General features: G+C 34.5%; 1 protein-coding gene across 1 annotated transcript in view; it reads left to right on the top strand.

Moving 5' to 3' along the window:
• Positions 1–27143, top strand: part of SCN7A (sodium voltage-gated channel alpha subunit 7) — a 65572-nt gene extending 38429 nt beyond the window's left edge. Inside the window, exons 13-24 of the mRNA XM_062200245.1 lie at positions 1265–1621; positions 6543–6980; positions 7782–7887; positions 9704–9858; positions 12329–12502; positions 14377–14484; positions 18108–18386; positions 19114–19167; positions 19847–19984; positions 22506–22610; positions 23189–23459; positions 26098–27143. Coding sequence (XP_062056229.1) covers positions 1265–1621; positions 6543–6980; positions 7782–7887; positions 9704–9858; positions 12329–12502; positions 14377–14484; positions 18108–18386; positions 19114–19167; positions 19847–19984; positions 22506–22610; positions 23189–23459; positions 26098–27143 — 3231 coding nt within the window. The remainder of the gene's footprint in view (positions 1–1264; positions 1622–6542; positions 6981–7781; positions 7888–9703; positions 9859–12328; positions 12503–14376; positions 14485–18107; positions 18387–19113; positions 19168–19846; positions 19985–22505; positions 22611–23188; positions 23460–26097) is intronic.
• Positions 27144–27755: the final 612 nt, after the last annotated feature.

The raw sequence follows: 27755 nt of genomic DNA, 5'->3' as shown, positions 1-27755 counted from the left end.
AAGAACTAGTTAAGTCATCATAGTATTTTTATAATTTTTGTGTGAAATCCATGCGTATAAAGGATCTTCAAATAATTTTCCATTGCATACAATGAAAAACCTACTCATGGAGTTTAAAAAAATTTATAACAAAATAAACTTATCTTTTACTTTCATTTTTTTAACACAAACTCTTGAAATACCTCACTTAGTATAGTTGGGTATATTGAGGTTATTAAGCTGAAATCAGTATATGTCTACAATTTGAGATCATTGTGTGAATCAGAAAATTAGAAAAAGAAATATGATTACTAGAATGACATTCTTATGACAGGTTGAACAAATATGGCAGGGATCAAGAACAATTAAGAAGATTTTATCTTATCTAAATGATTACTTCCTTGGGGGCAGATTCTTCAAAGCTTCATCTCAATTCATGCATCATCCTTAATCTTTCTAATGAGTAAGACAAATATATAGGATATTGTCTCCAAATTTATGGATGAAACAAGATGGGCAAATGTATAAGATATGCTAAAATAAAGAACAAAACTACATTAAAAATAATAATGGACTGAACCTAAGATGATTAAACTTTACACAGGCATGTGTAAGTATCTTACTCTTGAGTCCAGAATGCCAACCAGAGACTAGGAAAAATCAAAGGGCATAGTACGTATAAAAATAATGTATAGGCTTTAGATTTTCAACTATTATATGGTGACCAAAAATATGAAGGCAACATTGTTCTGTTGATGGTATTTAAAAATCTTATAAAAAGAAGGGGAATATTTAGACTGAACCTATTCTGTTTCATCTTTGATATGATATTTTTAAGGGAAAATATGTGATAGGACTTTTAGTGGAATTCAGTGGTGGATCTTGGAAGACTTTCAGTATCATCTGTCAGTTACAAAGTGGAGAAATTTCCAATGTATTATATGAAAGAAAAAGCCAAGAGTGAACACCTGCTCTGAAAGAATTGAAACAAGCAAGAGTAGTTATAATAACATATATTGAATGGGGGGGGGTGGCAGATCAAGAGAAAAATATATCAATAGAGTTAGTTTACAAAACTATAGAATATGAAACACTCATTAAGAACCACACATAAAATGAATATTATGTAATAGTAATACTTTAAAAACATTACTTTAAAGGCCATATATGTACATGTGTATAATGTTGATAAATATTTAAATGTACATTGTAGTCAATACTGACCAGATTTTTTTATTTTTGGTTGTTGTTTCTTGCTCTTGTTTTCTCTATTTTGTTCTATTAGTTGCGAATTTTCAAGTTGGGGAAATACTGGCCGACTTTCGAGAAGCTGATGCTGACTCTTAGTAATTCACTGGACGACCTGAAAGAAGTGATCATTCTGCTGTTCACGTTCATTTTCTTTTCTTCTGTGTTTGGCATGAAGTTGTTTGGTAGCAGTTACAGCACGTGTGTCTGCCGCATTGACAAAGACTGCCGACTCCCGCGCTGGCACATGTCCGACTTCTTCCACTCCTTCATGAATGTGTTCCGGATTCTCTGTGGAGAGTGGATAGAAACCCTATGGGACTGCATGGAAGTAGCAGGCCAACCTCAGTGTATTTTGTTTTACATGATGGTTATTTTAATAGGAAACTTACTGGTAAGTAGTCCGTGCTTTATTTTTCTTTGGGAAATCTTGTATAATGCAGTCTGGTATTTTCATGATGTGAATTAATGAGAATCCAGTTGTCCATAACTAAGTTTTCCAGTAAGTTGACTCCTCTCCACATGTGATTGTTAGTGGAAATATGCTTGGTCCAATCTGAGACTTGCTATAAATGTAAAAATCACACTGCATTTATAGTTGGACCTGAAAATAAATGTAAAAATTTCGGAAATAATTTTATCATTGAATATATTTGAAAATATTTTTATTTAACTATATACATTTAGTAAAAAAGGCACATTAGTAAAATTAATTTTACCTATTTTTATATGATTTTAATGTGACTATTGGAAAATTTTAAATTGTGTATTTGACTTGTATAATATGTCTACCGGAAAGCACTGTTCGTATTGAAATCATACAGAGATGGCTAGAAATGCAGACATTCAGACACCATCCCAGACCTAAGGAAGCATAATCTTCATTGTAACAGCATCTTCAGGTAATTGTGTGCACATTAAATTTTAAGAAGCACTTAAATGTAACACTGGCTGTCAAAATAGCCTGCACACCAGAATTACCTGGGGATTTAGTTAAAACATGCCTTGGATCCATTCCCAGAGATTCTAATTTTGTTGTTATGGCTTGGTCGTCAGGATTTTTAAAAACCTCAGTTGATTAAATTGTACAGCCAAGATTGAAAAACACTGGTCTGTTTTTATGCATTTACCAAGACAGAAAGCTTTCACTTCTAAATTTCCTAATAATCAAAGTGGTGTTACATGAACTGAGTAAGTAGCTTTTACTGCTTCTGAGAAAAAGGTATGGTTTATAAAAGAAAATGGTTCTTACAGGAAGATTCGATATTCACCTTTTACTCATATGTCATAAATATCAAGTACATTTTCTAAGAGACTGAAAGAAAAAAATACAAGTTAGACTCAATTTTGTTTGTGCCCTTCCTAAGTTCCTATTTCAACTTGGGAAAAATTCTTGTCATGCACTTTACCATATTGGCATTCTGTTTAATTGTTGATATAATTGTCTATCTTGGTATTAGATCCCATGACAGAAGAGACCATTACTCTTCTTTTATCATAAAGCCTGGAACACTATCCAACATGTGAAACTGTTTTAGTACTTCCTGCCTTTTGTAACTAGCAATACATGTTCAACTCCTAGTGACATAAAGCACAGTCAAGAGTGAGCATATATGTTAGCCTGCATAAGACAAAACAGAGAGCAATCTTAACTGTAGTCGTAGGGTGGCACAGGTATTCCAATACGATCATTAGAGACAGGTTTCTGTATATCTCAGTTCCATCTCTGTATTCCTCTCTACCTGGTATCTTCTGTGTTATCAAGATGACTATTTCACTTTGTAGTCTTACATCTTCAAATCATCTCATGTCTAATAGAAGAGAGAATTTCTTACCTAGAAACCACAGCAAACTTTCCTGGTATCTCAGTGGTTCTGAATCACCTGCCCATTTCTGAAATAATCTTTATTGCACAGAGTGTGGGATACATTTCTTTTTTTAAGCCACTCACCAGAGTTCTCCTTTGGAGCTAGAGATGGCATCAGTCCAAATCCAAGCGATGACTAATAATAGAATAAAGGTAGCTTCTCAAATGGACTGCAAGTTTCTGTCTCAAATGAACTCAGGTTTCTGTCTCCTAAAGGAAGGTCTATGGATTTTGAGGAAATCAACAACATCACACACACACACAAACACACACACACAGTTCAAGAGCAATGAAGAAGACTGGGACATGTTATATATTCTTAATGTGCTATACTTAAAATATATGCTAATATTATATATATTTTATATAAAATGTTAAGGCATTTCTGTTTCCTTACTTCTGAAGTCCATTCTATTTGTAAATTTTTTATTGCTACTGATCAGAAAGTTCAAGTGCAGGGAGAATTTCAGAATAAAATGGAATTACATGAAACTCCATTTCCAATTGATTGGCCATCATACTTCTTGGTCTACTAAATCCTTTCAACTTTATTCCATTAAGAGTCATCCAGCTGTGGCACACCATGATAATAATGTTTTTGTCTTATAACATAATAAGATCTCAACAGTGATTCTGATCTTAAAATGGAAACACTTAAAAATCTTATACAAAATCAGATACCTAAGTAACTTTTCATATAATCCTGTCATGTTGAGTTGTAGGAAAGGAAGAGTTCAGATCCAAACATAGTTTCACATTCCAGTTATACTAATTAAATGATTTTGGGCATATAACACAGAACCTTTAAATTTGATTACATTTATAGGAAATGAACATAATAATATTACATGTCTTATAGGATTGTCATAATTTAAATAAGATCATCTAGCACCCTATAAATCATAAATATTTGTTTTAATTTATATTTTAGAAAAATTAAGGTCCACATTTATAGATTTTTGTTAATTATTTAATATTATTTAGAAGTTTTATTTCTTAAAGGAACAATTTTCTTCCAGGAGTTTTACCTACAACTTACATGGTGGCCACTAAGTGTGTTTTGGTGTCTGATTATAGTTATATAAACAAAATAATAATGGATAGAAAAATAAAAAGAAAAAATATATAAAACGTAAAATTCAGTTACTTTTGAAAGTAAAAATTGGTCATAAATTTGTATTCTATATAGATTTATATTTTCTCAAATTCAATGTTTATATTTAATTAGAACAGAATTAAAACAAAAAATTACTCTGTTCATGTTAAATACTTTAATACAAGTTTATTTCCTGATTCCTAATCAGAAAATCAATACTTGGATAAATCATGACCTTCCTTTCTGTTTCATTTCGATCTATTTTGGAATGAAGGGTCAATTCTCATTCAATAAGTGGATCTCTTTGAGGTGGCTAAAAACAAATTTCAACGGAAACATTTAAGCATCTTGTTTTGGATGCATTTCTTCACTTTTCCTCTCTTAACAGAAAGCAATACATCCATGTTTAAAATCTAGTTATATTGCTGTGGCCAGAGGAAAGTTACTCTTGATCCCTACCTTTTTCCTTCCCTTTATTAATACTCCATAAATCATTCCTAGCTTGGGCCCTTTACACACTCTATTTTGACTTTTGATTTCCTTAAGAGACTATATTGTTTTTTAAATTTTCAAAGCATATATGAACAAATTGGTGGAGTTCTGCAGTGTTATGAAGTTCTTTCCTTTAACCAAAATTTTATGGCATTTTGAACTTTTAGGATGAACTTCCTTTTCAGCCATATAAAATGTCCACTGTATATGCATATGCATGTGTAAATGTGGGTTTACAATATAAGAAATTTTGTATTATATTCACTTAAAATATACTGGCATATTTCTCATTAAGAGGAAAACCTGGTTACTAATCACATGAAGTTTATAGTCATGAAACACATACCTAATACCCTTTTTTATTTTATGCTTTGCCTAATACTTAACCAGAAGAGGAAGAAGAAACAACTATACATCACAGACCTACAGTTCTAACAATGATAAAACTGCTCACAGTGTGGCCCCTGAGAGAACGGTGGAGCCTGTGTTTGAGATTCTCACTTCTTCAAATGGATCCAAAATTTTGAAAGAAATTTTTAAAAAATGAATATTTAGATTTCTTCCAATACTTACTTTATGTAAACATAATCACTGTAGTTATTTTTAACATAGATCTCAATATTTGAAGAAATCAAATTAGTCAGAAAAACTTTATATATTATATGTATACATATACACATATATATAAAGCATAAAGTCATTCTCAGAAATCCAAATAACTAAAAGAGAGGGGAGATAGCTACCAAAATAGTCAAAGTGCTCTAATTATTACTTTGAATCTAAGTGAGGAACCAATGTGAATCTGCAACACTAGAATCCAAAATATGAAATCTGTGCCCTACCATTATAAGCAAGATTAAATTCTAATTCTCTAGAAATGGCCAGACCATGACCATATTTCTTAACAGTAACAAGGATCAAAATATAAACTAGTCTTGAGTTCAAAATAACATAAACATTAGGAATGGTTTTTCTTCTTTTTTTTAATAGAGGTTTTATTTATTTATTTGAGAGGTAGAGTTACAGACAGTGAGAGGGAGAGAGAGAAAGGTCTTCCTTCTGTTGGTTCACTCTCCAAATGGCCGCCACGGACAGAGCTGCGCCGATCTAAAGCCAGAAGCCTCCTCTGGGTCTCCCACATGAGTGCAGGGTCCCAAGGACTGGGCCTATCCTCTACTGCTTTCCCAGGCCACAGCAGAGAGTTGGATTGGAAGAGGAGCAACCAGGACTAGAACCAGAGCCCATATGGGATGCCAGCGCCACAGGTGGAGGCTTAACCTACTGTGCCACAGGACCGGCCCCCAAGGATGGTTTTTCTATCACTCATGTTTTTTCCTATTACCAAATTTATTACAACAGAGAATCAGCTAATCTACTTGACACCTCTTCCCTTGCCCACATGTTTGGCTGTTTCAATAACTACTATATATAGCTTCAGCACCATGGAGAACTCTCTACCCCTAAGAAGCCTGATTGGTTTGCAAATCCTACCTGTGCTACTGGAGTAATGTGAAATCAGCCACCTGGCATCCCACATAATATACCATACAGGCTGGCTCAGTGATAAAATAAGCTCTGGAATAAGACAAACTTGAGTCTAATTGGTGTGACCTTTGATAAGCCTTGCTCTTCATTTATAAAATAGAAAAAGATCATATTGCATAAGACACTGGGACTTAAGATGACTGCTGCCTATGTAAGCCTCCACCATTCTTCTGACAAATTATAGATTAGTTAGATCTCAATAGCATTGCAGATCATGTGTTCTGTTTTCAAATATCTGGTAAGCTTTTTAAAAAGGCATTTTAAAAAATTTAGGGGAAAATGGCATTCATTTAGTCTCATTTCACTTCCTCTTAGATACTTTACTTGTTTCTGGCATTGGTGAGCTCATTTAGTTCATACAATGCTGCAAAAACTGAAGAGAACAATGAAACAAAAAATCTCCAACTTGCCATGGAAAGGATAAAGAAGGGAATAAACTATATGCTACTTAAAATATTATGCAAAAAACAAAGTGCTCCAAGGGAGACAATGAACCAAGTGAATGACATGTATGTTAAAGAAAATATATCTGACCATACTCTTTCTGAACTGAGCAACAATCAAGATTTCCTCAAGGATGAGGAAAAAAGTATTGGCACTGAGAAAAACACCATGACTGAAAATGAGAATCTGTCACTTATGCCCAGTCCTAGTGTCTCAGAAACAGTGCCAATTGCCTCAGGAGAATCTGATATAGAAAATCTGGATAACAAGGAGATTCAGAGCAAGTCAGGTGATGGAGACAGCAAAGAGGTAAGATGTTTTAGTAAATTTATTTGTTGTTGATTTATGTTCTTGTTTATAAATAAGCAAATCAGTGCTGAAGTCAGTAGGATGATCCATTAAACCTAACTCTACCACTTCCAGCTGCTGGTTTTAGGCCAGTGATCAAATTAAGATGTCTGAGATTCTGTTTTCTCACCTGTAAATGAAGATAAAAAGTGTGCTATATATTTTGTGGAGTAGATAGAAGGATTATGAAAAAATAGTTCAGTATTACATAGGAAAATACCAAGCAGATAGTAAACATTCAGGAAATATATAATACAAGTGTGAAGTCTCGGAAATTAATAAACTGGTAATTTGGGATGATGAAAAACACATTGAAAGAACCAAAGTTAAAATCAATGAGTATGACTGGAGAAATCCCTAAACATCTCTGGACTTGATCATCTTTAAAATGATTTAAAGTTTATATTAGAAGAATGCCAAGAAAGGGTGAGAAGGAAAGCAGAGGAAGGAGGGAGGGAGGGAATATCATTATGTTCTTAGAACTGTATCTACAAAACACACTGAATCTATTAAAAACCAATTAAAATTAAATTTTTATAAAGCTATTTTAGGTTAAATTATTTTAAAATAATTTTCTAAAAACTTCAATTCACATCAATTCATATGTATTTTTATATCAGTCATGGAATTGGCTTAAGTTCCTTTAAATATGATACTATTCTTTCTATACCAGATTATTTTACTTCTGAAAATGTAATAAACTTTCTTTACAGCAATAAAATAGTATTTTAATCACATTGTTGATGACACATTACCTTTTAGAAACTAAAGCAGTCTAGCTCATCTGAATGCAGTACAGTGGACATTGCTATCTCTGAGGAAGAAGAAATGGTCTATGAACATGAAAAGCCAAAGCATCTAAAAAATGGTAAGAAAAAATTTCTTTAATAATTTTGTTGAAATTAGACAAAATTTCTCTTAAACCTAAGTGATAGTATTAGGTTTCTTTTAATGTTAGAGAGTTTATTAGTTTGGCTACAGAATACATACACTACACACAGGCACCCAACTATATCCTCATAGACAGATAAAACAAATGTCAACAAACACTGAGAAAAGAGAGAAAGGGCCTGTTTCTTAATAGTCTTTTACTGTGATAAAAACGGTTGGCTGTGGAATCAGATATGTTGACTTGATCCCCCAGTATACCACTAAATTTCCTCTCTGATTCAGTTTCCCAATCCAAGATATGAGGATAAACCATATAATATTGTCAAAAAATTAAATTAGTGTGTTTGTGCATATGTGCACAAATTGTGTGTATGTGTGTGTAATCTTGGAAAGAGAACCTGACCAAAGAAAGAATAACCCCAAGTAATACCATTAATATCATCATACATCATTAAATTATTTATAGACATTTTGATCAATGTAGTTAATGCAGAAAAGAACTGTTAAGTGTTGTCTCAGTGTAGTATTCTGGGTAACATTGATTCCAAAATGTGTTTTACCATTCTATAAGTAATAGTGGGTAAAATTGTATACATATTGTTCAAATCTAATTTACAACACGATTTAAGAGTAAAACAGAAAATCAATATTGTTCAGTTAGACTGTGTGTGTGTGTGTGTATATGTATGTCTAGAAGGGAAATGAAGTATATTTAGACCTAGTGAAATAGGATGATACTTAAAATATTCATATGAAAATATCCAATAATTTTTATAGAAAGACAATTTGTGACAGTGACACATTTATATATTTCATATGAATATTAAGAAATATATATAATGCAATCAGTTATCTAGTATTACATATAAGTATGTAACACACCTCTCTGACTTATAATTCAAGTTGGTTTCTTGGCAAGATGAAAAAATTACTACAGGTTTGGTCACTTGAAATCATTGAAAAGATATCAAAATGGTAATTGCTGAGTACTCAAATTCCTTTCTCTTCAAAATAAGAATCTTTGTAACTTGAATTCCAGGAATTGCATCCTCTGAGACAGGGGAAGAAACATGTTTATGTTTTTTCAGACTAGAGTTGCAGTATTTGACACTAGGCAAAAGTCTAAACTGAAATGTTTTGACTTCTGCCTCCAACCACTTCCATTTCCTTTAATATTATTAACCTGTTAGTCATGCTCTTCTCAAGCCTTGAGTTATCTTTTGCTGATCTTGACCAGAGGTAGAGTTCAGCCCCATACACAAAGTATTTTACAATCCAGGTTACCTCCTCCAATAGTCTCAATCAGAAGTCTCATTTCCTTGCCACCCAAGAACTGAAATCAAAGAATCCAGTTGGTTTAATTAACATATTGTCTTTTAACATCTTATGAATGTTTTTAAGTGGGAATGTTTGATATGCTGCAGTGAATCTTCTTGGTTAATTTTCAGGCATTATGCAAAAATATAACATTCAGAAGATGTTGTGTTGGTATTTTATTTTTGTAGGGATGGAGGATAAATTTCATTCTCAAAATATTCTTCAGAGGAGTTGCTATTCCAAGCCTTTGAATAATTTCTTTCTTTCTACAACTACCAAACTCATGTTTTTCTCCTTGGTGATTGCAGTGATCACTGTAGCAGAAGTAAAAATCAATCGAATATTTGGAAATCAGAGACTACTTAAGTCAGCATCTGTAAATAACTAACTGAGGAAGCATATGCTGGAAAGTTTAAGACATTTACTTTTTAGTGAGTTTTCTAGATTTTTGCTTTTATCAGTTCTATTTTTGTCAGGTTGTAGACGGAGATCTTCACCTGGTCAAATCAGTAGACTATCTAGGAAAGGAAAAATCTGGCAGAACATAAGGAAAACTTGCTGCAAGATAGTTGAAAACAGTTGGTTCAAGTGTTTCATTGGACTTGTCACTTTATTCAGCACAAGTGCTCTGGTAAGTGAGCAATCAGGGTGAGTGACCCTGTCCCTGGGATAAATATATGATAATTCTCTTAATTCAGAAAGTCACCATGCTAGATTATTACTTTCCTCAGAACACTTGTTAAACTGCTAAAAATTTTGTATTCTGGGATTTTCATTTCAGGAAGTATATGTCACTTGTTCATGGAAAGTCTGTGCATCAGTGTTGAATTTAATAAATTTAATTCTGCCATTAAATACTGGCATCAAAATGTTAAGTAAATAATATGACTGCAAAATATATGTGCTACAGTGGTAAAATGGACCAAAACTAGAAACTTGCATCTAGTTGCTTTTAATGAAGTTTTTTGTGAAAGAGTTTTATAGCTTGTACAACCAAAATTCTGCTGTGTTTTTCTAATACTTTGGTACCCATTCAAAAAAGAAAGAGAAGTATTATATGTATTTTAAGGACCTTTTAATTATAATTACAATACACCTGTGAAATTATACTACACATATTTGACCATATGTTAAAAATTCTCCAAAATATTCTTTGTTTTATCAGAGTTATGGGGAAAAGGGACCCACAAAATATGAGTGCTTAAATATACTGTGGTACACAATGCCATCTCACTAGTCAAAGTGATCAGTTTCAGTTCACAATTGGTTGTAATGATAGGACTAAGAGTCAAAGGGATCACATAAACAAGACTAGTGTCTGCTAGTACTAACTGATAGAATTAAAAAGGAGAGAACAATCCAACATGGGAAGCGGGATACACAGCAGACTCATAGAATGGCAGATTTCCTAAACAGCACTCTGGCCTCAGAATCAGCCCTTAAAGCATTTGGATCTGGTTAAAAAGCCCATGAGAGTATTTCAGGCATGGAAAGCCAAGACACTCTGGCAAAAGAAAAACAACAACAACAAAAAACCATGATCTAAATGAAAGATCTCTGTGAGTGAGTGAGATGCCAGCAGAAAGAACGGGCCAACAAAGAAGGAGGTACCTTTGTCTGAAGGGAAGAGAGAACTTTCACTTCGACTATGGCCTTGTCTAAATAAGATCAGAGTTGGTGAACCCAAGAGGCTTCCATAGCCTTGGCAACTCATGACAAGAGCCTCGGGTGATTACTGACATCATAAATAAGAGTGTCAATTGTTAAATCAACAACAGGACTCGCTGTGCACTTACTCCCCATGTAGGATCTCTGTCCTTAATGTGTTGTACTATTTGAATTAATGGTATAACTAGTACTCAAACAGTACTTTATACTTTGTGTTTCTGTGTGGGTGCAAACTATTGAAATCTTTACTTAGTAAATACTAAGTAGATCTTCTGTATATAAAGATAATTGAAAATGAATCTTGATGAAGAATGGGTTGAGAGAGGGAGTGGGAGATGGGATGGTTGTGGGTGGGAGGGAGGTTATGGGGGGAAATCTGCTATAATCCAAAAGTTGTACTTTGGAAATTTATATTTATTAAATAAAAGTTAAAAAACAAACAAATAAATAAATAAATCTTTTAAAAAATATACTGCGGTACAATCATCCAATGGAATATTATGCAGCTATTTTAAATAATACGGAAGCTGCCTGTTTGCTGGTTATTTCATGCTCTAAGATATGGTGGTAATTGGGGAAAGAAGGGCAGAGGACAGAGTATATGTCATGCTGTATTTAATATAGGAAAGGAAGCAAATAGAATGTAGATTTTCATTTGTTTGCATTTAACTAAGAAAAAGCAGAGAAGCATACACAAGAACTAGTTAAGTGTGAGGTATACAGAGCAGAGAAAATCATGGTTGGGGGTCATGGTTCAGAACCAGGTTTTGCACTGGGTGAGTTTTATAGTAAACCTTTTATTGATACATGACATTTAAGACAAAAACTGAAGACTGTACATGTCCTGAGTGTACAGCATGAATGGTTTGTACAAAGTGAGTATGCTGATGTTAATAGTCACTTAGATTCAGAAACAGAACATTACTTCTGACAATTACTTCTCCACTAACATAGGTTAGTCTTATCCACTTTTTTACTTAAAACGGATTCAAGCAATATGTATGCTTGCTTGCTTCTGGCTTCCATTTTGTTACAGCATCCCAATCCTCACAATGATTCAGATCAAATGTCCCTGAAAGTCCTTTTGTTACTGGCATAGGAAATCCAAATTTACAGAAGACAATTTAGCTTTAGTTTTAGTGGAAGATATGCAATGTCCTATAGCCATATTCTGGGGCCAAAGAACAATTATGAAGCCTTGTTTAGTCGCTATAAGAAGAAGTCCTATGATAAATGAATGCCAAAGGCATGAGATGAAAAAATGGTAATTATTGATACTATCATTAAATCCAAGCAAAATGAAAAAGCCCTAGAGACTACAGTCTGTGACTTTGTTCATCAACTGCTTATTATATATACAGTTTCATTCTTTCAAGGAGTTTTTAGGAATTCTGTGAACACTAACCCTAAGGGATTTTTTTTTTTACCCACAGGCTTTTGAAGATATATATATTGATCAGAGAAAAACTATTAAAATCTTATTAGAATATGCTGACATGATCTTCACTTACATATTCATTCTGGAAATGCTTCTAAAGTGGATTGCATATGGTTTTAAAGCTTATTTCTCTAACAGCTGGTACAAACTGGACTTCATGGTTGTTATTGTATGTATTTCAAATAAATATTTAGAATGCTATTTGTTTTACTCTTTCTTGTTTACTCTTAAATGTTCTGTTCACTTTTGTTTTCAATTTCCTTCTGATGTACAATTTTCAATGACTAATATTCCATCTCTTTATTTAAAATGTTAAATATTGATCTTATTTAAAATTTTAAAAGTTCAGCACTTTATTGTACTAGTTACCTATGAACTCCCATATGATAGGTTTGTTACATGATGTCTAAAAATATTAGCAACCTAAAATCTTTAAGTTCTTTTGACTTGAATTTTAAATCATATATCCAAAAATGTACTGTCATAACCAGTGCTGTGCAGATCCACGCTATCAAAATTTCTCATTTGGATCCCAACAGTAGATTTCAAACTGATTTCCCTGCTTCTCCCACTGCACACCTTCAGTGGGTTCTCCACCAAAGCAGCAGAGTGACTTATGAAATAGCAGTCAGCTCATGTCACATCACTTAAGCTGGTCTTTGCAGTCAAAGACCCACAAGTCTCCACATGATCCAATCTTGTCTCTTACTATTCTTTCCTCGGGTCCCAGTCTGTTTATTGACCCACCAGCATGGCTCTTCATGAAGCTCCACAAACTAAACAAGATTACTTCCATATCAGGGCCTTTGACTTACTCTTCCTTCCAACTGGAACTTTTGTTGACATTTATGTCTTGGATGAAATGAAACCATTGGAGGTGGATTTTCCTCACTGCCTTGTTTTATACTGCAACCACACAACACTAGTTTCCCCTTTCTCTGCTTTATTCATCTCTACAGTCCTTATTCATGTTAAATAATTTATTAATTCACTTTGTTTTTGTCTATGTTTTCTCACAAATCAGTAAGTTCCATTAGTGCAGAATTTTTACTTAGTTTTCTTCCTTCCTTTATCCTCGTGCCGAGAACAAGTACTGCCATATATGTTCTAATATTTTGTTGTGGAATGAGCAAAGGCTTCCTATTCTAAAAAATAGGATAACACCTCCACAATGTATAATTGACTTGCAGTAGCTGATCTCTGTATTGTAAACTAATTCCTGAAAATTAACCTCTACTCCAACCAAACCACATTGCCTGCAGCTCACCTTCCTGTTTCCTAGTGATTATTCTCCCATGTCCATATCCATCCACGCTAGGACTATGGCACCCTTACTTGAAGATCTGCTGTAAGATGATCTCTTTAGTATAGGACGTTGACTTGAACATACAGAAAATATAAGGATAAAATAAAAATTAATCTTATCTCTATCACTTTCCTCAATTTTAATTAGTATTAATATTCAGTGATTTCTGTAGATACATATGTACTTTTAAAAATCACATTACTAGATCATTATACATATTTGTGCCTGGAACTTTTGATTTAACAATTTTCATATCCTTCTTGATGGTTGTCTTTTGAAATCCTATTTTGTATTTTGTCTTAACCATGTTTGTATGTAGATACACATGTGAATATATTACAAATTTTAATTATGTTATTATATTCTATAACAGTACTGCTTTTGAAAAAATCATAAAATTGGTTTTAATTAATTTTAATCTAATTTCAAACTTAAAAATATAGATACTAGTCCTTGATAATACAGAAAATAAAATATAAACATTTTTGTTTATCTCAATAATATATATTCCTTACTACCAGAATAATTTTTTGTTTTATCTTCTTAAAGTGATTTTAACATAAAACTATTTTCTTATAACTTTGTGTAAGTTATTGTCAAGATGTTTTTATATGCTTTAAAGTACTACACATATTTATTGATAGGTTTTGTGTATCTTTTTTGGATAAATGCAAAGTTAATTTTACATGTTATTTTAATTAAGATGGTCTTATTAACTCTTCTTTATATATGTATAGGTGTTTTGTCTTGGTTTAATAGGCAAAACTCGAGAAGAGCTAAAACCACTTTGTTCTATTAAATTTCTACGGGCACTCAGAGTTCTATCTCAATTTGAAAGAATGAAGGTAAGATAAAAGTTTCTAACATAATCTATATTTTTTGTTAATAAGCTTTGTTGTCTTCTCATTTGTACCTTTAAGAATATCAATACAATAAAAGTCTTATATTCTACTGTTTAAATATAGAAAATTTGTAGATTAGTTGTGCTTATTGAGATTTTAGGTCCATATGGTTAAGATATAAAAACACATAAAATAAGCAAAAAGAAAATATTATTAGAGAAATTTTAATTGAAAAAAATATCTTTATGGAAGAGGCATTTAACATGGTGGTTAAGATGTCTACACTCCATATCAGAGCCCTTGAATTTGATTCCTGGCTCTGGCTCCTGATTCCATCTTCATGCAAATGCGGATCCTGGGAGGCAGCAGTGATGGCTCAGTGATTAGGTTCCTGCCACTCCTGTGGGAGACCTAGATTGCATTCCTGGCTCCAGACTTTGACTCCGGCCCTGTCCCATCCATTTGGGTTACTTGAGCCATGAACCAGCAGGTGAAGCACATTTCTCTCTTGCTCTGTCTCTCAAATAAAAAAGTTCTGAATTTTTTAAAATAATATAATAATTTAGATAATGTCACATAAAATGATACATATTTAACCCACATAGATATGTATGATTTTTTCTCAATTTAAAAACAATGTCCAAAAATGAAGCTATGATGTTAGCTAACTTTTTAAAATTCTTTTTTTTTTTTTACTTTTATTTAATGAATATAAATTTCCAAAGTATAGCCCATGGGTTACAATGGCTTCCCCCCTCCCATAACTTCCCTCCCGCCCGCAATCCTCCCCCTTCCCGCTCCCTTTCCCCTTCCATTCATGTAAAGATTCATTTTCAATTCTCTTTGTATACAGAAGATCAGTTTAGTATATATTAGGTAAAGATTTCAACATTTTGCCCATATAGCAACACAAAGTGAAAAAACTACCATTGGATTACTAATTATAGCATTAAATAGCAATGTACAGCACATTAAAGACAGAGATCCTACATAATTTTTTTTTCAAATTAATTAATTTTCTATGCCATTTCCATTTTAACACCAGGTTGTTTTTTTTTTTCATTTCCAATTCTCTTTATATACAGAAGATCAATTCAGTATATAATTAGTAAAGACCTCATCAGTTTGTGCCCACACAGAAACGCAAAGTATAAAAATACTGTTTCAGTACTAGTTATAGCATCACTTCGCTTTAGACGACACATTAGGGACAGATCCCACATGGGGTGTAAGTACACAGTGACTCCTGTTGCTGATTTAACAATTTGACACTCCTGTTCATGGCGTCAGTAATCTCCCTAGGCTCTAGTCATGAGTTGCCAGGGCTATGGAAGCCTTTAGAGTTCGCTGACTTTGGTCTTATTCCGATAGGGTCATAGTCAAAGTGGAAGTTCTCTCCTCCCTTCGGAGAAGGGTATCTCCTTCTTTGATGGCCCCGTTCTTTCCACTGGGATCTCACTCACAGAGATCATTCATTTAGGTCTTTTTTTTTTTTTCCATGATATCTTGGCTTTCCATGCCTGCTATACTCTCATGGGCTCTTCAGCCAGATCTGAATGCCTTGAGGGCTGATTCTGAGGCCAGAGTGTTGTTTAGGACATCTGCCATCCTATGAGTCTGCTGTGTATCCCACTTCCCATGTTGGATCTTTCTCTCCCTTTTTGATTCTATCAGTTAGTATTAGCAGATACTTGTCTTGTTTGTGTGATCTCTTTGACTCTTAGACCTATCAGAACTATCAATTGTGAGCTGAAATTGATCACTTGGACTAGTGCGATGGCATTGGTACATGCCATCTTGATGGGATTGTGTTGGAATCCCCTGGCACATTTCTAACTCCACCATTTGCGGCCAGTCCGATTGAGCATGTTCCAAATTGTTCATCTCCTCCCTCTCTTTTTCCACTCTTAGATTTAACAGGGATCACTTTTCAGTTAAAATTTAAACACCTAAGAATAATTGTGTGTTAATTACTGAGTTCAACGAATAGTACTAGAACAACAACAATAACAACAAATACTAAAAAGGATAAAGTATTACATTGTACATCTAAAGTCAGGACAGGAGCTGATCAGTTCATTGTTGCTTATAGTGTCCATTTCACTTAACAGGTTTCCCCTTTGGCGCTCAGTTGTCACCGATCAGGGAAAACAAATGATATTTTTCTCTTTGGGACTGGCTTAATTCACTCAGCATGATGTTTTCCAGATTGCTCCATCTTGTTGCAAATGACTGGGTTTCGTTGTTTCTTACTGCTGTATAGTATTCTATGGAGTACATGTCCCATAATTTCTTTATCCAGTCTACTGTTGATGGGCATTTGGGTTGGTTCCAGGTCTTAGCTATTGTGAATTGAGCTGCAATAAACATTAATGTGCAGATGGCTTTTTTATTTGCCAAATTAATTTCCTTTGGGTAAATTCCAAGGAGTGGAATGGCTGGGTTGTATGGTAGGGTTATGTTCAGGTTTCTGAGGAATCTCCAGACTGACTTCCATAGTGGCTTAACCAGTTTGCATTCCCACCAACAGTGGGTTAGTGTCCCTTTTTCCCCACATCCTCTCCAGCATCTGTTGTTGGTCGATTTCTGAATGTGAGCCATTCTCACCGGGGTGAGATGGAACCTCATTGTGGTTTTGATTTGCATTTCTCTGATTGCCAAAATTCTAAGAACATGTATACACAAAGTAGTTATTTACTGAATGAAAGAAAACATTTGATTTCAAAATAAATTTACATTTTTTAAAGTAATAAAGTACAAACCATAAATTCTTTTTTTTTTTTTTTTGAGAGGCAGAGTGGACAGTGAGAGAGAGAGACAGAGAGAAAGGTCTTCCTTTTCTGTGGGTTCACCCCACAATGGCCGCCGAGGCCGGTGCTGTGGCTGGCGCACCACGCTGATCCGAAGGCAGGAGCCAGGTGCTTATCCTGGTCTCCCACGCGGGTGCAGGGTCCAAACACTTGAGCCATCCTCCACTGCACTCCCGGGCCACAGCAGAGAGCTGGCCTGGAAGAGGGGCAACTGGGACAGAATCCAGCACCCCGACTGGGACTAGAACCCGGTGTGCTAGCGCTGCTAGGCAGAGAATTAGCCTGTTGAGCCATGGTGCCGGCTACCATAAATTCTTACAAGTCCTGTATTAAGGAATGTTGTGACCACTGTGAAGAAAATGGTTAGATTGAACCATTTAGAATGGTGTCACTGATTCTACAATTCAGAGCTCATGCTTCCTACAAGTAGACTCCTCAAGCCAGTTCTAGGTCCATTCTGTCTTTTTTTATGAGTTTTTAGATCATTCCATATGTACATATCAGTTGAATATTTCTGACTCAATATAAGAAATGAATAAAAATGTTAAATCAGTGAAATAATTTTTTTATTCTGTATTTGTACTAACCCTACCTGTTACCATTAACTCGTACATTGTGAGTGTATCTTGAGTTTTAATGTATATTTTTTATTGAAATGAATTTCTATTTAGATCATCACAATACTGGCATGTGGCCTATTTTATGTATGGCCCTTTTAATTTTTTCAGTAGAACATTGCATTGATTGCTATTTTTAATTTGACTGCAAATTAAAATAGTTTTACATGTGATATGTGTATATTTTTTTATATGCCAGGTGGTTGTGAGAGCTTTGATAAGAACTACTTTACCAAGTTTGAATGTGTTTCTGGTCTGCCTTATGATCTGGCTGATTTTTAGTATCATGGGAGTGCACTTATTTGCTGGGAAATTCTATGAATGCATTGATCCAACAAGTGGAGAAAGGTTTTCTGTATCTGAAGTCATGAATAAGACTCAGTGTGAAAGTCTTGTTTTTAATGACTCCATGCCATGGGAAAATGCAAAACTAAACTTTGATAATATTGGAAATGGTTTCCTTTCTCTGCTTCAAGTAGTAAGTACACTTTTGATGTTTTTATTAATTATATATTCATCTGTATTATAGTTTGAATACAAAGGACTAAATGCAGATGATTAAAAAATTGATTATAAAATATTTTAGCAATTATTAGTCAATGTTACAGGACATACTATACTGGATTCCTCCAGAGACATAAAAGTGAAATATACTTCTGTCCCATTGGAGACAGAAGTAGAGATGAAGGTAGGATTGACAGAGAAAATAGCAGTTACTGACCAAACCTATTTGTGAAATTAATGACCAAATAATCGAGTCATAATTCTTTGATCCACTCTGGGTTACTACCTTTTTTTTTGTTTATTGCATTGAGGAAAGACTAATCAGTGAGCCAATATCTGCCAAATGTAAAGAGTTAGACTATTTCTCTCTTATCCATCCCCCAGAAAAGCACATGTACACCAATTCCAAGTAGCTGTGGCACTTGGCAGCATGAGTTTATTTACCGTTTATTTATGTATTGCCCTATTTTATACCATCTTAAAATATTATTAAACATTAACTAAACTAAGCATTCAGAATCAGAATAAGTAAGAAAAATCTAATAATGAATATGTCAAAGATATTAATTGCATTGTATATTGAAGAAGGATAAGATTTACTGTCAAATGTTCCAGTATATTAATAACAAATTGAATTTTACTTTTTATTTACCATAAAGCACAGATCTCCATAGGAATTAAATACATCTCATTTTTTGCAGGCAACATTTAATGGATGGATCACTATTATGAATTCAGCAATTGATTCTGTTGCTGTAAGTACAATATAATATAAAAACTATTTTTACATTTCAAGCGAAGTCAGTTTTGCAACTTAAGTACAGAAAAAAAATAATACCGAATTTTAGGTTGGATATTTAATGGGCAATGAAATGTTTCTAGGGCTGTATACAGTGACTGAAATACATAGGGCCAAATAAATGATTAACAGAATTTATATTGATGATTCGATGATTCAATGATTCAATCGATATACAATGTATAAGAGTAAAATTGATATCTTATGATTTGATTATTGCTTAAAATTCTTATCTATGATCCTGTGGAACAGTGATCTTACTACTTTTTACTTGTCAAACACTGTATTTAGTGGAGCCTTAAGCATGGTATTATAAAGCAATTTGAAAGTACGTTATCACAAAAATTAAAAGAATAAAATAGGAGGAAGGAGAGAGGGAGGGAGGAAAGAAGGGACAGAGGGAGGTACTTTTTAAGTTCTTATAATTGTGTCTGTGATAGACATGAAATCTATTCTGTTTATATTAATAACAAATTAAAAACCCAGATAAACAAAACTAATATCCTTTGACCAAAAGCAAAGAAAACATTATTTCAAATAGCGTTGTTGGAGTTTTCTTCTCATAAATTGTTTTATAAATCTGTGTTTTAAAAAGTCAATATCAATACTTTTCTAATTTTTAAATTAACTTTTAGATAAATATGCAGCCTGCTTTTGAATACAACCTCTACATGTATTTTTATTTCATCATCTTTATTGTCTTTGGATTATTTCTCCCTCTGAGTATGCTGATCAGTGTGATTATTGACAATTTCAACAAGCATAAAATAAAGATAAGTATAAATATTTTTTTGTTCATCAATGCTTGAGAAAAACATTCATAAAAACACCCTCTCTCAAATAATTGGTTTTGGATTTAACTTTAATATAATTTTTATTTTATTTTTTTACTTAGAAAAAATAATTAGTGTTCTTGCACACTGTTGAACATTGCTATAGTGTTCATCTTTCTATTACTTTCAATACTTAAGGTAGGCCGGCGCCGTGGCTTAACAGGCTAATCCTCCGCCTTGCAGTGCCGGCACACCGGGTTCTAGTCCCAGTCGGGGCGCTGGATTCTATCCTGGTTGCCCCTCTTCCAGGCCAGCTCTCTGCTATGGCCCGGGAAGGCAGTGGAGGATGGCCCAAGTCCTTGGGTCCTGCACCCCATGGGAGACCAGGAGAAGCACCTGGCTCCTGGCTTTGGATCAGCACGATGCGCTGGCCGCAGCGGCCATTGGAGGGTGAACCAACGGCAAAAAGGAAGACCTTTCTCTCTGTCTCTCTCTCTCTCACTATTCACTCTGCCTGTCAAAAATAAATAAATTTTAAAAAAATACTTAAGGTATTACAGACAAGTTTAAGAGATAAAAATCTGATGTGTTTCTATATATGTGTGTTGTAGATAATGATGTGTTGAAAATAAGTACTTTTCCATGAATCTAGATAAATATATGAAGTTAAAAACACCATCTTTTACTGTCCTATATATGCAAAGTCTTCAGAGTCATAATCAGCATGAACATCTTCTAAGTTAGAGTATCTCTTTCTGCTAGAAGTACAGAGAGTTGTAAAACCTATTTGGGTGACCTAGCTGGAAGTTCTTGAACACAATAATAGAGAATTCAGAGAACCGCCTATATTTGGTGTCATTTATACAGAGACCTCAAGAGCCTCCACAAACAGAAAGGCCTCAAAAGATATCTGTGTTCACAGAGATGTCCTACTAAGGCACCGACTCTCTATAAAATATAAGAAAACCTTCCAAAAAACTCAAAGGAAGAGTAGCTTAATTTTGAAATTCCATCTTCAGCCATGCATCAAATGTTAGTTCTATGCAAAAGCTTTTGTAGCATTCTGAGTCTCCACTATTGAGGTGAGGGCACACAATTCAGTGATAAAACATGGTTTCAATTGGATACTTCAGCTTCCTAGGAACCCAGAGGTGTAAAATCCAGAATTGGATTTTGAGCTTCACTTGCTGATTTCTGTTGATTTTAAGTGACTGCATGCTGACAGATGATGGCAGTAGCAATACATTTGTTTACAGATTTTATTTATCTATTTGAAAGTCAGAGTTACAGAGAAAGAGAGGCAGAGTAAGAGAGAAAGAGAGAGAATCTTTTGTCTGCTGCTTCACTCCCCAAATGGCTGCAACAGCCAGGGATGGGTCAAGCTGAAACTAGGAGTGAGGACTTTATCTGGGTCTCCCATGTGGGTGCAGAGAAATCATGTTCCACTGACTTCTCCAGGTGCATTACTAGAGAGCTGGATCAGAAATGGAGAAGCTGGGACTCGAACTGGTACCCATATAGGATGCCTATATCATGGGCAACAACTTTACCTGCTACGCCACAGTGCCAGGACCAGCAGCACTTTTTTTTTGGTCAAGATTTTATTTATTTATTTGAGAGGTAGAATTACAATGAGAGAAAAAGACAGAGAGAAAGGTCTTCCTTCCATTGGTTCACTCCCCAGATATTTACAATGGCTGGAGCTTCGCTGATCAGAAGCCAGGAGCCCGGAGCTTCTTCCTGGTCTCCCATGTGGGTGCAGGGGACCAAGGACTTGGGCCATCTCCCACTGCTTTCCCAGGCCACAGCAGAGAGCTGGATTGGAAGAGGAGCAGCTGGGACTAGAACCGGCAGCCATATGGGATGCCAGCGCTGCAGGCAGAGGATTAACCTACTGTGCCACAGCACTGTCCCCTTACAGCACTTTTAAATTTCTAGATTAACATGACATTGTGCAAAATATGTATTGTATATAAGAGACTGAAATCATCACTAGAATTATAAAATTGTAGCCCTAGAAGGTGCTACAAAGAAGCAAGCACATGGTGCTTTTGAAACAATGGCAAATAAAAATATTATGATAGAATTTTGAAAATAAGGTAATGCATGAACTAGAAAATACAGATATGACAAATTATATGTATCCATATTCATTAGAAGGTACAAATTCACTTTCCCTATTGCCTAGTAAACACTTCGTGATATCCTCCGCTATTTTCTGATCTCCCTCTTTAGCAAGAGAGAGGCTTCGTTAGACTGAAATGTGAAAATAGGGTTGATTATCCACAGAGACTTGCACCAAAAGCTTACTGGAGATTATCTATAACTAGCACATATTCTATGTGTGTTCCATATGGATTTTTGTGCAGAAGTCAGTCATATTCAAACATGATTTAGTCCAGTACAGCTAAGCTATTTTAAAGAATTAGATCTGTAATTGCCAAATTTTCTAAAACGTATATCAATATTAAGGAAAATTTAGATTAAATAAGATTTTAATATCTTTCATTCATTTCTCTACCAGGGAGGCTCAAATATCTTTATAACAGCAAAGCAAAAGAAACAATACCGTGAGCTAAAGAAACTGATGTATGACAACTCTCAAAGACCGGTACCACGTCCAGGGGTAAGAAAGCATCAAGATGTTTTTGAAGTTCATATATTATTTATATGTTGTCTTTTACAAATGAAAGTGCTTTTGAAATTCTTTAAAAATGCTTAGGAATGGTGGGGGGTAGACAGTACTTGCTGCAGCAGTTAGGTTGTTCCTTGGGATGCCTGTATCCTATATCAGAATGCATGGTTCAAGTCCAGGGTCCTCCACTTCTCATCCAACTTCTTCCTAATGACTTCATCCTGGGAGTCAGCAAATGATGTCCCTGCTGGCTTTGGCCTGGTCTAGCCCTTGGTGTTGCTTGCACATCAGCAGATGGAAGATCTCTCTCTGTCTCTTTGTCTCTCTACTTTTAAAATACAATGAAAATATACTTTAAAAATTAGCAAATGTTTTTGATAAAATTTATAAAGTATGTTTCTTGACAGAGCTTTTAATGGTCTTTTTTTTGTTTCTTTAAACTATATCCTACAATTATAATTTAGTGAAATATTGGGCACTTAACTCTATTCATTCTGGAATGGAAGTTGTGGAATCAAAAACTGTGTGTATATTATTAACATAATTACACATGTCTTCTTTACCCACAGAACAAATTCCAAGGATTAATTTTTGACTTGGTAACAAGTCAAGTTTTTAATGTCATCATCATAGTTCTTATCTGTTCCCAAGTAATTACCTTCATGATACAAAGTGATGAACAGAGTCCACAAGTGGAATGTGCTGTCTACTGGATTAGCTCAGTCTTTGTTATGCTGTATACTTTGGAATGTCTCCTGAAGCTCATCTCTTTTCTTTGTTACTATTTCACCATTGTGTGGAACATTATTGATTTTATGGTGGTCATTTTCTCCATTACAGGTAAGATGTTTAGTCAAGCTTTCACTTGTTGATATGGGCAAATTCTTATAGGGAAGGCCTCTCAAGATACATCTCTCAAGAAGCAAAACAGTCACTTAAGAAATGGTCCATAAGAAAGCCTCCCATTTTTGTATCCATAAATGTACAGATATCTGACAGACATAAAATCCTAAATGTTTCTTGAATTAATAGCATGGACATTATGCCACAAAACGCCAGGTAAATTTGTACACAAACACTAGTTTTCTAGGATGACACTAGAAGGATTTTTATGTCTCACAATGATATAACCTTGTTGTTTTTTAACTTTTAATCTCTAAAACTATTTACAATTTAAAGGCCTATAGTTTTAGGCATTAATGAATTTGCCCCTAGAGGTATCTTACTTTGAAGATCCCATCCTTTTACTTAAAAATATATTTAATCATCCTTTTTGTGAAGAATTCAGTAGTATGTAAGATAGGCATAATTCCTGCATACACATATCTTGTACACTATTAAAAAGTATGGAATATTAAGCAGTATATTTTAATGCTGTGCTGTTAAGGTTATGGTTGGAGTAGCACAGTGGGCTGCAGCAGCATACCAGAGGGAGGGGTATAGGGCAACTGTGGATCTGTTTAGATCTGTTGGATAAGGAGGTAGCCAAACAAAGAATTTAGGAACGAAGTGTTTCATGTAGAGAGAATTTTTTTACCTTCTTCTTTCTCATAATACACATACCAGAATGTAAACTCCATAAGAAATGGGACAGTGTCTTAGAGTTATTGTGTCAAGCACTATTTTATGTTTTCAGTAGTCTAAAATGTAATGTCTACCCTCATATTTCTAGAAAACTCATTCTGTTGAGAGTTGAAGGAATGCAACTAATTAAATAGAAAAAAAGCTCAAGTAGCTAAATGAAAAAGTGCTTTAATATGGAGGGGGATAATAAGAAGAAAACAGCAATTATGGAACTACAGAGCCTTATGACATTGAGGAGGGGGTGACTTGATCAGAGAGCTGGAAAGAAAGAATTGTCATCAAGAGAAAATTGTTTGAACTTGGTGATTGCAGAAGGTTAAGTATCCTCTGTCCAGAATGTGGCCATAGATATGGACAACTGGAGTAAAATGGTGCAGACGATTAAAGCTGAGAAGGCCAAAGTCCACGACGCTGGCCTTAGAGTTGCTTGCTGATGGTAGATATTGAGGTACCATGGCCAATGACTCAAGTGAACCAATGACTCAAGTCCAGCAAATGAAAATGATTCATAGAACTAAAGAATGGTAGGAAATGGTATAGTTGAATTGCATGTTCTAAAAAAGTAAAAAATAATTACTTTTCCTTTATAAAAATGATAGGAAGGAGAAGTGGTTGGAAATAACAGTGCAACAAGAAAAAAAGTATTCCATCTTTCTTCCCTGAGAAATGTTGAGTAGGAGAGAATGCGCTGTATGCACTTGAGAGAGTTTAAGGAAACTGGTGACCTCCAGATGCAATCAGATTTTAGATAAGTTAAAAAAAAAAAAACAGTGCTGATTATGTAGAGAAATTTACAATTAAAGGAAGGCACATCCTGCATAATGGAAGCATTTGGAAGACAGAGGAGAAATGGAATTGGGGTCAGAGTGGAGGACTGACTAAGGCACTTTGCATATGAGGGCACAGATGAGGGAGCAATGACCGAGCTTGATAGAAAAGATGAGGCATCACACTTCCAGAGGCAGCAAACATACCGTCTCATTTACAAGACTCATGGACTTCTCCCCTCCACCAGCTTCTCACTCAAAATGATCCACATTTTCTCTGGTACTTCCAGAAAACATCTCTTATGTCTCATGGTAATTGAGTATAATTTTTACCTTTTCAATTGTTTTCCCCCAGTCACTCCCATACTTGCCTCATCTGTTAACCACCACAACAACAATTTCTAAACAAAGACTCATATATTCAGTTTATTTTTAAAGCTCATGAGGCCCAATACTATTTATAAATTATATTATAATGTTTGAATCACTGGATGCCAGACACTTTTGTAATTATATTTACCAATTAGGCCTTTCTGCCTGGCTTTGTAATTATTTTAAATGTCCATCACTGTTTTCTATATTATAAGATCTTTGAGGACAGAAATCATGTCATTCATCTTTGCATATTTGCATGATATCTTCCTTAGGCATTGGTAAAGGATGGATTGCATTAAAATTCTTGATCCAACAGCAGTCAGAAAATAGTATGAATACTATGTTTCATTATGGGTTATTTATATTTAAGTTCCTGATTCAAAACAGTAATCAGCAAAAATGTATATGTCCTTCTTTATTCAAAACCTCTATAATTCCAGAAATATTTGATTTATAGTACTTATAGAAAGATGATTGTGTAGAAGAATTATCTTCCAAATTTTACTCAATATTCTGATAGTTGACACAGATAGTATTTGGTTAACATAAACTTTTGATATGCTAATTATTAAATAGGAATTCATAAAGCTAGAGGGATTAATAAAGAATAGTAAAATTTAGAACAACAGTAAAATGTGAAATAATTTATGTTCCTCATTACGTTTGTGGTTGGATAACATATTACATTATATTTCTCTAAGTACATTTGTGTTTGGATAACATATTGCCTGTCTTGTCTTTCCCACATCAAGGATTATTACTGCCTATGACAGTAGGATACTACCTTGTGCCTCCCTCCCTTGTGCAACTGATACTTCTCTCACGGGTCATCCACATCCTACGTCTTGGAAAAGGCCCAGAGGTGTTTCATAATTTGATGCTTCCTCTGATTTTGTCACTCCCTGCATTGTTTAACATCAGTCTTCTGATCTTCCTGGTCATGTTTGTCTATGCCATCTTTGGAATGTACAACTTTGCCTATGTTAAAAAAGAAGCTGGAATTAATGATGTGTCCAACTTTGAAACCTTTGGTAGCAGTATGCTTTGTCTTTTTCAAGTTACAATATTTGCTGGTTGGGATGGGATGCTTAATGCAATTTTCAACAGTAAATGGTCTGACTGTGATCCTGATAAAATTAACCCTGGGACTCAGGTTCGGGGAGATTGTGGTAACCCCTTCATTGGGATTTTTTATTTTGTCAGTTATATCCTCATATCATGGCTGATCATCATAAATATGTATATTGTTGTCATCATGGAGTTTTTAAATATTGCTTCTAAGAAAAAAGCCAAAACCTTGAGTGAAGATGATTTCAGGAAATTCTTTCAGGTGTGGAATAGGTTTGATCCAGATAGGACCCAGTACATTGATTCTAGCAAACTTTCAGATTTTGCAGCTTCTCTTGATCCACCTCTTTACATGGCAAAACCCAACAAAGGCCAGCTCATTGCTATGGATCTTCCCATGGCTGTTGGAGACAGAATTCATTGCCTGGACATCTTACTTGCTTTTACAAACAGAGTGATGGGTAAAGATACAAGGATGGAGAAAATCCTTTCAGAGATAGAATCAGGATTTATGTTAGCCAACCCTTTTAAGATCACATATGAGCCAATCACAACTACTCTAAAACGAAAACAAGAGGCAGTTTCAGCAACCATTATTCAGCGTGCTTATAAAAGTTATCGCTTAAGGCAAAATGACCAAAATAGATCAAATATCCATATACTAGATGGTGACGGAAATGTTCAAACTTCTAGAGAAGGTGACTATTTTGATAAAGCCAAGGAAAAGTGAACCAATCAAAGACAGGTCTAAACTTACCATCTCTTGGTCTTCATGTAGCCAAAAATATTCAAAGCTCAAGTCAGAAATTAAGGAAAGATCAGAAAAAACTGAGATGATAATCCATTGTTTATAACCTGGGGAAATTAAGTGTGTATTTTCATGACTCCATGCAAATTCACATTTTACCTTTACATATTCATTTTACTCAATCTATCAGGAAAGATAATCCCTCAAAATTGCTGAAGTGAGTTGAAGTGGGTTAAAGTTACCATTATCCAGTGTTGTCTTCTTTATCTGAATTTTGTGGTGTATACCTCTTCTAAAAGAGTAGAGAGGTTCTGATAGAGATAAGCTGCAAAGGTGGGGCTTCCTTATGTATTATATGTAAATGTATAGCTTAATACACATTTAATAACCACATTAGGACCTAGTTAAATATAAGTACTATCTTATTTGTGGGATGGTATTTTTAAAATAATGAAGTGTGTTAGACTATTAAGTCATAATTTTGTCCTGACAAATGCCAAAGGCGGAAGGGCAAGGACAGTTCTTTAGAAAGTGCCTTTGATGGGAGGTACCTTTCTCTAAGGGAGGAGAGAACTTCCACTTTCACTATGACCC

The sequence above is a fragment of the Lepus europaeus genome, chromosome 1 (assembly GCF_033115175.1).
Source record: "Lepus europaeus isolate LE1 chromosome 1, mLepTim1.pri, whole genome shotgun sequence".
NCBI lineage: Eukaryota > Metazoa > Chordata > Mammalia > Lagomorpha > Leporidae > Lepus > Lepus europaeus.
This window is presented reverse-complemented; position numbering and strand designations above follow the sequence as displayed.